Here is an 11,879-nt window from a genome sequence, read left to right on the forward strand (position 1 = left end):
CTCCCGCACGCCCGGCCGGTCTGGGGAAGAGACGGCGCTGAGGGGATCCCCTGCTTTTGGGGCTTTTTAGGGCTTGCGGTGATTCACTCCCTTTTCTCCTAATCCCTCCCTTTTTGTCCCTTTTTAGGGCCAGCCGTGCTTGGGGTTTTTTCCCCTCCCTTTTGTGAGATTTCAGGGCTCACGGTTTCTTCCCTCGCTTCTGTGGGTTTTTAGGGTTCAGGGTGGGTTTGTCCCTACCTGGGGACAGGATACAGATGGCCATGAGCAGCACGTGTGCGGTGATTCACTCCCTTTTCTCCTAATCCCTCCCTTTTTGTCCCTTTTTAGGGCCAGCCGTGCTTGGGGTTTTTTCCCCTCCCTTTTGTGAGATTTCAGGGCTCACGGTTTCTTCCCTCGCTTCTGTGGGTTTTTAGGGTTCAGGGTGGGTTTGTCCCTACCTGGGGACAGGATACAGATGGCCATGAGCAGCACGTGCTCCTCCTCATGCAGGTTCAGCTTCTTCAGCCCCACCTGGAATTTCACCAGCGGCTCCAGCAGGTCCATGCTGTGCCCAGCTGCGGAGAGAACAGAACCTTAGAAGGCTCTGGAAAAGGATCTTTTCCTCTGGGAGGGGATTTTTCCTGTGGGAGAGGCTTTATTCCTCTGGAAGAGGATTTTTTCCGAGATACTGAGGTGGCACTGGAGACATTGAAGGACCACTTGTTGCCCCCAAGCCCCCCAAACTCGGGGCAGAACCCACTCCCTTTCCCAGCACAAAACCGGGCACAGAGGGAAGCCACAACAGTGGGAAAACCCACGGAATTTCTGGATTTGGGGCTGGGATTCCCTTACCTTGAGTGACATCGCTGACCCTGTACTTGAAGTCGCTGCTGCCGCAGGTCCAGGACATGTCCTCGAGGGTGAAGGACTGGTTGGAGCGCAGCATGATCACCTCGATGGCGCTGCACTTGAGCAGAATGATCTGGTCCTCGGCCGACAGGTCCCTGCAAGAGGAATTTCCCTCAGGAGGGGATCAGGATGCTCAGGGGACAGAGGGGATGTGGGACAGGGCCAGGAGGAGCTGCCACCCCCCAGGGTGGTCACCGGGCCCTCAGCTGGGGCTCCCTCCCCAGAAATTCCCATTCCAGGTTTTTTTTTCAGGTGGGTTTTTGCCCCAAATCTGGAGTGAACAGGGCCTGAGGCCCCTCACGAACCCCTCGAGTGCTGCAGCAGCTCCAGGTGTTTCCCTGATGGAATTTGGTGCATTTTCCAAGGTTTTGGGAAAAGAGGAGAACCCCAGGAAGGGGGAAGAGACAGAAAATGGAGCTGGGAAGGGAACAGAGCCAAGGGACACCTGGGAAGAGGAAACAGGGAAGGCTGTGAAGGGCAGGATGGGATTCCTGGGAGTGGGAGATGCTGGATTTGGGATCCAAGGCCTCACCTGAATCCTGGGATCATCTTGGCAAAGCCGATCACCTTCTGGATGCTGTAGCTGACCAGGTCAGCCAGGTGTGGGAGCATGGAGAGCTGCGAGAACTCCAGGTTCATGGAGGAGCTCTCGTCCTGCTCCTCCGACAGCACCAGGCTGGAAAACGGCGGCGGATCCACGGAATCTGTGCAGAGGGAAATGCTCTGAGGGGACCCCAGGGCGGTTTGCACCTGGATGAGCCCCCACAGGGAGTAATAAAAAGGTCTGGGATGGCAAATTCGGGTGAAACTGCTGCAATTCTGTCCCTGTCTCCTCTGGAGGGGTGAGAGAAGGGAACTGGGAAGGTTTTGAGGCCCTGTTTTCCAATGGGATCCAGGGCCAGTTTGGGATTCAGGCCTGGGGATGGGGATGAAGAGGAGGAGGAGAAACAGGGCTCTGGTGGTGGGGTTAATCTGGGCTCTGGCCAGCCCCAGAATTTGGGGTTTGGGGTGGTTTGAGGCGTCACCTCCAGCCCAAACGGAGCCCTGGGGTCCTTCCCCACGCTCCCAATCCTGTTTTAGGGCCGGGAGGAGCCGAGGCACACCTGGGAATGTGCTGAAGGCCTCAGAGCTGAAGAGATCCGAGGAATCCTCGGACGACAGGTCCTGGGTGAGGAGGGACGAGGATTTTGCGGCCCCTCTGCTGCTGGGCTGGCTCCTCACGGGGGGCTGGAGAAGACAGAGAAAACTCCCTGAGGAGCCTGGCCGGCAGAGGGATTTGGGGGTTTTGTAGGGGGAATTTGAGGGATAAAAGGGATTTTTTGGGGTTGTACCCGGAATTTGGTGAAGTCAGCATAGGTGGGGTCGTAGGTTTTGCGATGGGCCTCGAGCAGGACATCGATGACTTTTTGCTGCTCCTCCGAGAGTTTGGGTTTGAGGCTTTCCCTGAGCGCTTCCTCCTCCTTCCTCTTCAGGATCATCTCCCGCTTCCTCTGCACCTCCTCGTCCGTCAGGATGACTGGGAAAAGGAAAAGGGGAGGAATTAGGGATTGAAATGACCCCTGGGTGCCATGCCCAGCACCTGAAAAATCGCTTTTTCCACCTGCAACCCCTTGGCCCCGGTTTCCTGCTGTGCCCAGGAGGTTTCCGGTGCTTTTAGGGAAGAATTTGGGGGCACCAAGGCCATGCCAGCCATGCCCCGTGCCCGCTCTGCTCCCTCCCTGTTTGCTCTGTGCTCCCAAATCCCAATTCTGAAACCCTCAGGGCCGCCAGGTTCACCCAGCTCCAGCTCCTCTCGGCTCCCAGCTGCCACCCAGGGGCGTCCAGCACTGCTTCAGGGCACTTTTAATCTGATTTTTAAGGTCAAGGCACAGCTGAGCCCCCCCCGCCCGCAGGGTTGGGGATTTATGACTTTTATTGGGGTGGCAGCGCTCGGCAGCGGCCAAAGGTCGGGCTCCACGCAAGGCTGGGCCTGTTTATTTAGGGAAAAGGAGCAGCCAGGGGCAATTTGGGCTCAAATAGTCACTTTTTTTATCAAGAACTCCAAGCCCTAAGTAGCCTTAGAGGGGCTGGAAGAGAAGAAAAAGCTATTTTTTTGCAACCAGGGAGCTGCACAAATCTCTGGGGATCACAATTCCCGAGAGCACCAGGTGGGACAGATCCCCCCAAAAGCAGGAATTCCCTTCCTCAGCCTTTTCTCCAGGGATCGGAGATCCTCCCCCCACCCCAGGGCTGTTTTTAAATTCCTTGGGTGCAGAGATTGGATTCTGGGAGAGTCAAGGTGGAATTTAGGGCGAGAGGTCAGCAGGAGGAGCTCAAGGTGAGGAGCCCTCGGCCTCCCCTGTTCCTTTGGCCAAGGGCGATTTTCCATTTTCCATTCTCCATTTTCCAGCCTTGCACAATCTCAGAGGGGCCTGGCAGAGCTCTGAAGGTCTGGTTGGGGCTGAAAACTCACTCCCACCTCCCCCACTGGCAGCTCCGTGGCTGCCAGAGCCCAAATTACCCCCGGCACGAGGGTCTGCCCTGCTCATCTTCCTCCTCCTCGTGCCCATCCCACCCTCCCAGACCTGAATCCCAAACTGGCCCTGGATCCCAACACCTTGTGGAAAACAGGGCCTCAAAACCTCCCAGATCCCCCTTTTCCACCTAAAAATAACCCCGACCCCTGGTTCTCCCTCATTTTTCCGGTGGCAAAGTCCATTTTTAGCTATTTTTAGCCTCTCTGGGTCAGTTTTGGTTAATCCAGGCAGGAGTTGCTAACGGGGCTGTTTACATGTTAACTCCTGTGGGGAAAACATGGAGAAAACCCCCTGGAATTGCTGCCCAGGAACTTCCCAGCCTTTCCTGGGTAATTAATTGGCTGCTGGTGCAAATTAAAGCATTTCCCTCATTAGGGGCTCCCCAAAAAACAGGGACAGCCCCCAAAATCTGGGGACAGCCAGTGTGGGGTGTGGCCTTTTCTGCCCTCACCAAGCTGCCAATCCCAAAGAATAAAATCCAGGGATTTCCATCAGGATCGTTGAAAATTTGAGCATTTTTTTCCCACAAACACCTCCAAATTTTGATTTTACGGAAGCCCCGGGGTGACATCAGGCTCTGTTTGCTCCCTGTGCAGCACATCAGGGAAAGGGCCTTGCTTCCACATCCCAAGTTTCCAGCTCCATGGACACCCTGGCCACAATCTCCCAGCAGAAAATGTTTGGTTGGAGCTCTCCAGGAGGCCTTGCACACCTCAAACACATTTATTTTTAAAAGCCACTTATCTCTAAATACACCTGGAGAAAACAAACATTTGGGCCACATTTGTGTGTTTGGACTGGGCTTAAAAACTGCTTTAATTCCCTCTGCTGTTGACTTAAGTCCCAGCTTTATCCCACATGGAAAAAAGGCTCGGAAAAAAAAAATCCCAGAGGGAGAGGAGGAAAACCCAACCTGGCTCCACGGGGATGGGGAAGCTCCTCCAGCTCTCCCTGTAGAGCATGGAAAATACTGGAAAAGAGGATTTTCAGAGCTGCTGGGAGCCACGGAGCTGATTTTCACAAAAAACCCAGGAAAATCCATGAGAAAAACAACTCCAGAGTGGGAAGGAATCATTAAACCAGCTCCTCTCAATCATTACCCGCTGCTTCCCCTGCCCTTTGCATCCCCCTGGGATGTTCCAAATCCCAGCCCTGGCACCAGGCACACGGAAAAGGGACCGGACATGGCCCCTGGAGCATTCCCAGGGGTCATTCCCGGGAGCTGGACACTCACATTCCTTCATCATCCCGATGTCCACGCAGCGCTTGAGCCGGCAGGCCTGGCAGTGCCGCCGGTTGTCCTTGGTGATGTGGCAGTCCCCGCTGAAGGGACAGGTGAACATGGCCTTCCTCTTCATGCTCCTCCTGGAAAAAAGCAGGAAAAGGGGAAACCCCCACCTTTTTGGACTGAATTCCCACTGGTTTGGCTGACACTGCAAACATCAGCTGAGTTGGGAGCTGCAGGCACTGCTGGAAAAAGGAAATTTCCCCCAGGGAAACATCCGAGGGGTTCAGCCACGGGTTAATCCTAAAATGATTTGGGAGAAAATGACCTTAAACCCGGCTTGAGCTCCTTCCACTCAACCAGGCCGCTCTAAGCCCAGCCCAACCTGCTGGGTTTAAGCAGATTTTTGGGTCTAAACCAAAAGGGTTTAGGGTGAGGGATTTTTAAGGCCAGGAGGGTGGAAGGGTGGAAGGATTGCAGAGAAAACCCCCCGGCAGCAAATAAACCCGAGCTGGGGCCGTGTGGTTTAAACTGAGCTGCCCTAAGCCCGGCTTTGCTGGCAGAACTGGCCTGAGCACATTTTGGGTGTGCAGGGAGAGGAATTCTCGCTGCAGGACACGAGAGGAAGGAGCCTGAAATGACAGCCCTGAGCTGCAGCGAAACCACAGCCAGAACAGGAACGCCGAGCCTCGGGACAAAGCTGGCCAAGGGTAAAGGGTCAGAGCCAGACTCGTCCAAAGGAAAAGGGTCTGAGCCAGAATATTCCAAGGCTAAAGGGGTTGGTGGGATTTTGGGAAGGAATTCCTCCCTGTGAGGCCCTGGAATGGAATTCCCAGGGAAGCTGTGGCTAAAAATATGGGTAAAAAAAAAAAATCTCCAATATGGATAAAAATCCCCAATATTTCCTCAGGCTGCAGCCCCAGGAATCAAAAGCTGGTTTTAGGAACGGAGATACCAACAAAGCAGCTTCACTCTGCCCTTACTTGCCAGGAATTTGGGATTTTTGGGAATTCGTCCTGGAAAAATGGATGGCAGGGTCCTGTTTTCCCCCATTCCTCCAAAACCTTTGGAATTTTGCTGTCCCCAATGGGGACAAACAATCCCAGCACTCGGAATTCAGCCATGGACACCCCAAAATTCACAATTTTGGTGCACAAAAAGCTCCTTGTTTCCCAAAAAAACCCAGGGAAAGGCTGGGAATGTGCAAACAACGGGGCCTTGGAGCAGGGAAAAACACTCCGGGGGCTCAGGGCAGGCCAAAATTCCAGGTTGGGAATGAAAATTGCAGCTTGGGTGGCTCCAGAGGCTCCCAGGGTGACACTGGAGCCGGGCTTGGCTGGAATTCCATGAAAACCTTCCCAAGTCGCCCATTCCCAGGAGGATTTGGGATCCCAGAGGCTAAAAATAGTGGATTCCAGGCCTCATTCCCGGCCTGGAATGTGGGAATTGGGTTGGGAGGTTGGGAGGGCTCCAGGTGAAAGTGGGAATGGGGCAGGATTCCCAAGGGACAGAATTCCCAAGGGGGGTCGGCAGAATTCCCTGGAAACACCGGATTTTGGGAAGAGCCGCTCCAGGGGATCCCCTGCCCACCCACATCCCCCAATCCCAGAGTTTTTGAGGAGATTTTAGGACTTTTTGGCTCGGGAAAAACCCCAATTTGTGACGCCAGAGTTTTCCCACACTCCCCCCTTTCCCTGGAGCTCTGCAAGGCTCCCAGCTCCATGAAAAACCCTGGAAAAACAGGGAAAAACCCATCCCAAGGTTCCAAAACCACCAAAAAACCAAAACATTTCCCCCCCTTAAACCCTGGGAAGGCAGAACCGCCTGGAATTCCAGGCCTGTTCCGGGATCCCATTGGATTCCCATTGGGAATCCCAAGTTTTTTCTGGGATGGGGACATTCCTGAGGATCCAGGCCCACCTGAAGAAGCCCTTGCAGCCCTCGCAGGTCATGGCGTTGAAGTGGAAGCCGGTGGCTCTGTCCCCGCAGACCCCGCAGATCCTGGGAATGTTCCGCTCGGAGTCTCCGGCGGGATCGGGCAGGGAGGTGCTGGAAGTGCCCGGATCCATGGCTGGGAGGGGGAAAAAGCTGGGATTTGTCATGAAAATTCGGGATTTTTCTTTTAATTCCCTCTGATTTGAGGCAAAACCAGGTGTTTATTCCTAAAATTATTTCTAAAATTTAGGATTTTTCCTTGGATTCCCACTGATTTAGGCAAGGAATTTTTATTCCCACTGGCTCTGGGCATTAAAACCTCCCAAAAAAATCCAGTTTTTGGGATTCTGGAATGCCGGGAAAGCTCTGGGAGAGGCTCAATTAACGCCTCACTAATGAGGCAAAACAACCCCGAGGCTCCTTAAAAATTCCCGGTGCCTCTGGCAAGGAATTTGCCTTTTTTCCATTCCAAACCCACCCGTTCCCAAATTCCAGCGGCAGCAAGTGCTGGAATCCTTTAAATCCATTCAAATCCCATTAAATCCCAATTCAATAATATCCTCTGCTTTGGGACTGTTTTCCAGGGATTCCTGAGGGGGATTTTGAGAGGGAGTTTTGGGATTCCTGAGGGAGATTTTGGGTCAAGAGCCAGATTTTGGGGCTTTCCCTGGAATTCCCTGGGACAGCATTCCCAGCTCTCCTCTCCCGCCATTCCCAACCAAAGCCTGGAGTTTCACCTTCATTCCTTTAATTCCTTCAGAATTTTGCTTTCATTTGGATTTTCCCAGCCGGGCCTTGGGGGTGGGGGTGGGCTGAAAGATCCCTGGGGATCCCTTCCCGTATTTTGTGAAGGTCCCATGGAATCCTCTCCCAAAACCGATCCCAAACAAAGAACTCCCGAAATCCCACAGGAGCTGCTCCATGAGGACGTTCCAGATAAACAAAATCCCGAGGAAAACCGGGACGGGGAAGGGGTGAAAGTTTCCCAACGGAATCGGAGCAAAGAGCAGGGGCAGATGCAACACCCCGGGAATTCCAGCTGGGAAAAACGAGCCCGGCAACTCCGGAGCTCCTGGCCCTGACACGGGAGGGAACTCTGGGATGAGGAATTTGGGATCCATAGATCCCAGTTTTCTCTGTATCCCATAAAAAAATTGGGAATATTCCACTTTCACAGGTTCCCCCTGGAGCTGGCACTTCTGGTCCCATAAAAATGTGGGAATGTTCCAGGTTAAACCCTCGGAGTGACATTCCCTGTGTCCCAAATGCATCCCACTGCTCCTTTTAAGTGGGAAAATCCAGGGAAGGCTGTCAGGGAGAAGCTGCTCCTGCTTGTGGCAAATTCCAAAACTCCTCCAGAGCTTCTCCCTGATTTCGAAATATTCCCAAACAGGTTCTGGCTCCGTCACCCTCCAGAGAGAGAAAACCACCCTGGTAAAATGCAATTCCCAGGAATTTTCATCTGGGATTCTTTTTTTTTTATAATTTCCAGCCTCCCTTGGGCTTTTTTTTTTTTTTGCTCCAGAGGGAGGGAAAATTCCAGCAAAATGCTCCTGAAATCTGCCCCAAAAACAGGGACTGGGGAGAGGAGCTGGAATTTGGGGAATTCCAGCCTTAATTCCCTGGATTGGAGCAAAGATTGTCTGATCTTCCTGGTACAGGAACCCTGGGAATGGCCAGGGGAGGTTTAGGGTGGATATTAGGGAAAATTCATCATCCAGAGGGTGGTCAAGCACTGGAAAAATCTTCCCAGGGAAAGGGCACGGCCCTGAGGCTGCCAGAGCCCAAGGAATTTTTGGAAAATGCTCTTGGATATTTGGGATTTTTGCGTCCAGTGCAGGGCCAGGAGAGGGACTGGACGATCCCAAGTTGGAATTTTCCAGGATTCCAGCTCCTTCCTGCAAAGAAGAGTCAGGAACCCGCGGCCTTGGGATCCCACGTGGGATCGGGCCCTGCCCCACAGGAAACTCATTTCCCAACTTTCCCAGTGGGTAAAGGCCAATCCCCAACCCCATTCCCAGCAGGAGAAACCCCATGGATTTGGCTGAGGGGGATTTTTGGTGTGGGACGTCCAAAATTCGTCCAAAATCCACCCAAAATCCACCTCAAATCCTCTCTTTCCAGAGGCCCAACAACTCCTAAAGCACCGAATTCCCTGCACCTGCTCCACTTCCGACTTTTCCAGCTGCTTCAATTGCTAATTAATGGATTATTTAATCCGTGAAGGTGGGGAAATACCCATGCAGAGAAAGGAGCAGCGGGAAGAGGGAGAAGGGGACAAGGACGAGCTGGATCCCAAATCCTGGCTTTTCCCACCTGTCTGGACAAGCCAGGAAGAAAATTCCAACTGATCCCAGCACGTGACAGGGCCAGGCCCTGCCCTGCTCCTTCTCTGGCAATTTTCCTGCTGCTGGAGTTGCTCAGAAATTGAGAGGGAATTCCACTTTTCCCCTTCCTGAGAGGAGCTGCAGCATTCCCAGTCCAGCTGCAGTGGGAATTGCTCTTCCCAGCTGTTCCTGGGCTGCAAAAAGACCCTAAAATGACATTTTTTGTGCTGGAAAAGGACCCTAAAATGACATTTTTTTGTGCTGTGAGCAAAGCCCTGCCCTGGACCTGCTCCCCCTCCTTCAAGGATCTCAAATCCCCCTTGGATTTGGGAATCAGATCCCACCTCAGCCTTTTCCCTGCCAGCTTTGGGACATAGCCATTCCCAGACATTTTGTCCCCAACTCTCCTGGTTGGAATTGTCACCCCTGGGGAGCAGCAGGAAGAGTTTCTGGGAGTGGGAATTTCCCACGAATGAAACAGCCCCAAAATCCCAATTTTTGGGTAGGGCAGGGGCCACCCTGGGCAGCAGCAGGACACAAATCCAGGTTTTTCCCATGGAATTCTTGGAGTGTCCCAGCCCCTCAGGAACGGATTGTGGAGCTCAGGATTCCTCCAGACACAGGAATTGCACCACAAGGCCAGGAGAAAATGGGGGGAAAAGCAAAATTCCAGGAAAACTGTGCTGGGAAGGGCTCTCCGTACGGAAAAATTCCCAAAGCAGAAGTGGAAGGGCAGCACCAGCCCCGTGCTGTGGAATAAAATCTCTTTTTGTGCTGGAAACAGCCCCAGAAGAGCCCCGGGAAGGTGTGGAGGGACACAAGTGGTTCCCAGCTGTGGCGATTCCCAGGAAATCTGGGATTTGCTGTCCCCTCCCAGGTGAGCCAGGGGACACATCCTGGTCTTACAATAGAGCTGGGCCTTGTCAGACTCTGGAGCAGGGGATTTATGGAGCTGGGAGGGATTTTTTGGGAGGAGGGGTCGTTTTTAGGGAGCTCTCTGGGGCAGCAGGGACAGGAGACCCCAAATTCCTGTCCCTCCCCTGGGATATGCCTGGAGGAAAAGGGAATTCTCACTGCAGCTTCTCCTTACAGCTGGGAGCCTTTAGAGACCCCAAAATCCTGTGTTTTCCCCGGATAAAGGTGGAACCAGGATGTGCCTGGACGCCCAGATTCCTGTCCCTTCCCTGGGATGTGCCTGAGGGAAAAGGGAATTTTCACTTCGGGAGACCCCCAAATCTCTGTCCGTTCCCTGTACCTGGGATATGCCAGGCGAAAAAGGGAATTCTCGTTCCCCAGAGCCTCATCTTGCCCAAGGAAAGAGGAGGACGAGTGGGAATGATGAAGCAGCCGGAGCTGTTGCAGCCTGGAATTGGGAAATTGGAGCAGCAGCCACGCCTGGGGCATGGAGAAGGTGGGAAAACCCTCAGGAAACGGCTCAAACTTTTCCAGAGAAAAATCAGGAAGGCCTCATGTGCCAAAAATCTCCTTTTCCAGCCCACTTGCCTCCAGCAAAACTCTCTGGGAGTTACAAAACCGCTCAGGAATCGCTCCAGGAAAGGAGAATCCCTCCCCAGCGTTGCTGTTCCACTGCCCAGGAGAACCTGGAGCAGCTCCCTGGGATTCCCGGGAACGAGGAAAGGCCTTTGGATGCCCGGATAAAGATTCCAGGTATTGTTTTCCACCCTTTTCCCATTTATTAGCGGCAGAAAAGGGCGAGGGTTGAGCTGATAAGAGCCGAGATAAGAGAAATGGGCCCGAGGAGGAGCTGAATCAGCAGCGGCTGGAGATGAAGTGGCACCGGGGGTGGCACCGGGGACATCCGGGCAGTGCCACCCCAGGCCCTGGCACGAGGAGGAGGAGGAGGCGCCGTCCCCATCAGCTCCCTCCGTTTCAGAGCCTCGGAGAGTCCTGGACCTTCCTCGGCCTTTCCCGGGATTTTTGTTCCATTCTCACCTCGGTTCAATCGTCATTTCCCTGGATTTTTGCTGCCCTGGTTTCCCTGGATTTTTGCTCCCCTCGCTTTCCCCATCATCTCCCTGATTTATTTTTATTTTTAATTCCCAGAACCGTTCCCCTTCCCATTTCTCTCCTTTTTAGGTTCCTATTTCCATCCCAGCCCACCTTGAACTGGGATTTTCCCTGTCCCAATCCCTGACAATTCCAGAATTTCCCCACGAGAGCTTGGGCCAGGCTGGCTCTGCTTTGGCTCGGCCACAGGAGGTTAAAAATTATTCCTGGAGCAGGGTTAGCCATTAAATGGGAAAAAAAAAAAAAACCCCTGGATTTTCTATTTATTCCATTTATTTCTCCCTAAACACAGCAGGATTCAGGGAAACAACCCCCAGCAACGACCCCAGGGGTATTTCCAGCGCGGGAAAATTCTGATTTTGGGGATTTTTGTTATTGCTGGGACATCTCAGCCCTGATCTGGTCACGCCCTGGAGATCTGGGGCAGACATCTCCCATCATCATCATCATCGTCGTCGTCATATCCCAGACTTTCCTTGCTCCAGGATTCCAGAGAGAACCCAACCTCACCCTGGCATTTCCCCCCCTTTATTTCACCCCATTTCCACCAGATCCAGCCCGATCCCGGGGCTTTTTAAACTTTATTTAACTTCATTTATGCCATTTTTGGTCCCCTTGGTTTCAATCTTCAGTTCCCTGGATTTTTGACGCCCTCGCGAATTGGTTTAACCCCAATTTCCCTCGATTTTGGCTCCCCTCATTTCCCTGGAGTTTTGCTCCATTCACACCTTGGTTTAATCTTAATTTCCCTGGATTTTTCTCCCCTCACCCCGGCTTTAATCTTAATTTCCGTGGATTTTTGCTGCCCTCACCCCTGAGTTTAACCCGAATTTCCGTGGATTTTTGCTGCCCTCACCCCTGGGTTTAACCCAAACTTCCCCGGATTTAATCCCAGTCTCCCGGGATTTTCGCTCCCCCCGCGTGTCCCGCCGCGGCCGCGGCTCCCTCCCCCCGCCGGGG

The 11,879-nt window shown here is 53.2% G+C and overlaps 1 protein-coding gene across 1 annotated transcript in view; it reads right to left on the reverse strand.

Annotated features, from left to right (window-relative positions):
* Nucleotides 1-11,879, reverse strand: part of VDR (vitamin D (1,25- dihydroxyvitamin D3) receptor) — a 13,759-nt gene that overhangs the window by 1,516 nt on the left and 364 nt on the right. Inside the window, exons 2-9 of the mRNA XM_017741202.1 lie at nt 6,550-6,700; nt 4,639-4,769; nt 2,220-2,404; nt 1,992-2,115; nt 1,421-1,592; nt 832-983; nt 438-554; nt 1-20 (exon numbers count right to left, since the gene is read on the reverse strand). Coding sequence (XP_017596691.1) covers nt 1-20; nt 438-554; nt 832-983; nt 1,421-1,592; nt 1,992-2,115; nt 2,220-2,404; nt 4,639-4,769; nt 6,550-6,698 — 1,050 coding nt within the window. The 5' untranslated portion in view covers nt 6,699-6,700. The remainder of the gene's footprint in view (nt 21-437; nt 555-831; nt 984-1,420; nt 1,593-1,991; nt 2,116-2,219; nt 2,405-4,638; nt 4,770-6,549; nt 6,701-11,879) is intronic.

Source organism: Corvus brachyrhynchos, unplaced genomic scaffold, assembly GCF_000691975.1.
Source record: "Corvus brachyrhynchos isolate BGI_N302 unplaced genomic scaffold, ASM69197v1 scaffold318, whole genome shotgun sequence".
In the NCBI taxonomy this organism is placed as follows: domain Eukaryota; kingdom Metazoa; phylum Chordata; class Aves; order Passeriformes; family Corvidae; genus Corvus; species Corvus brachyrhynchos.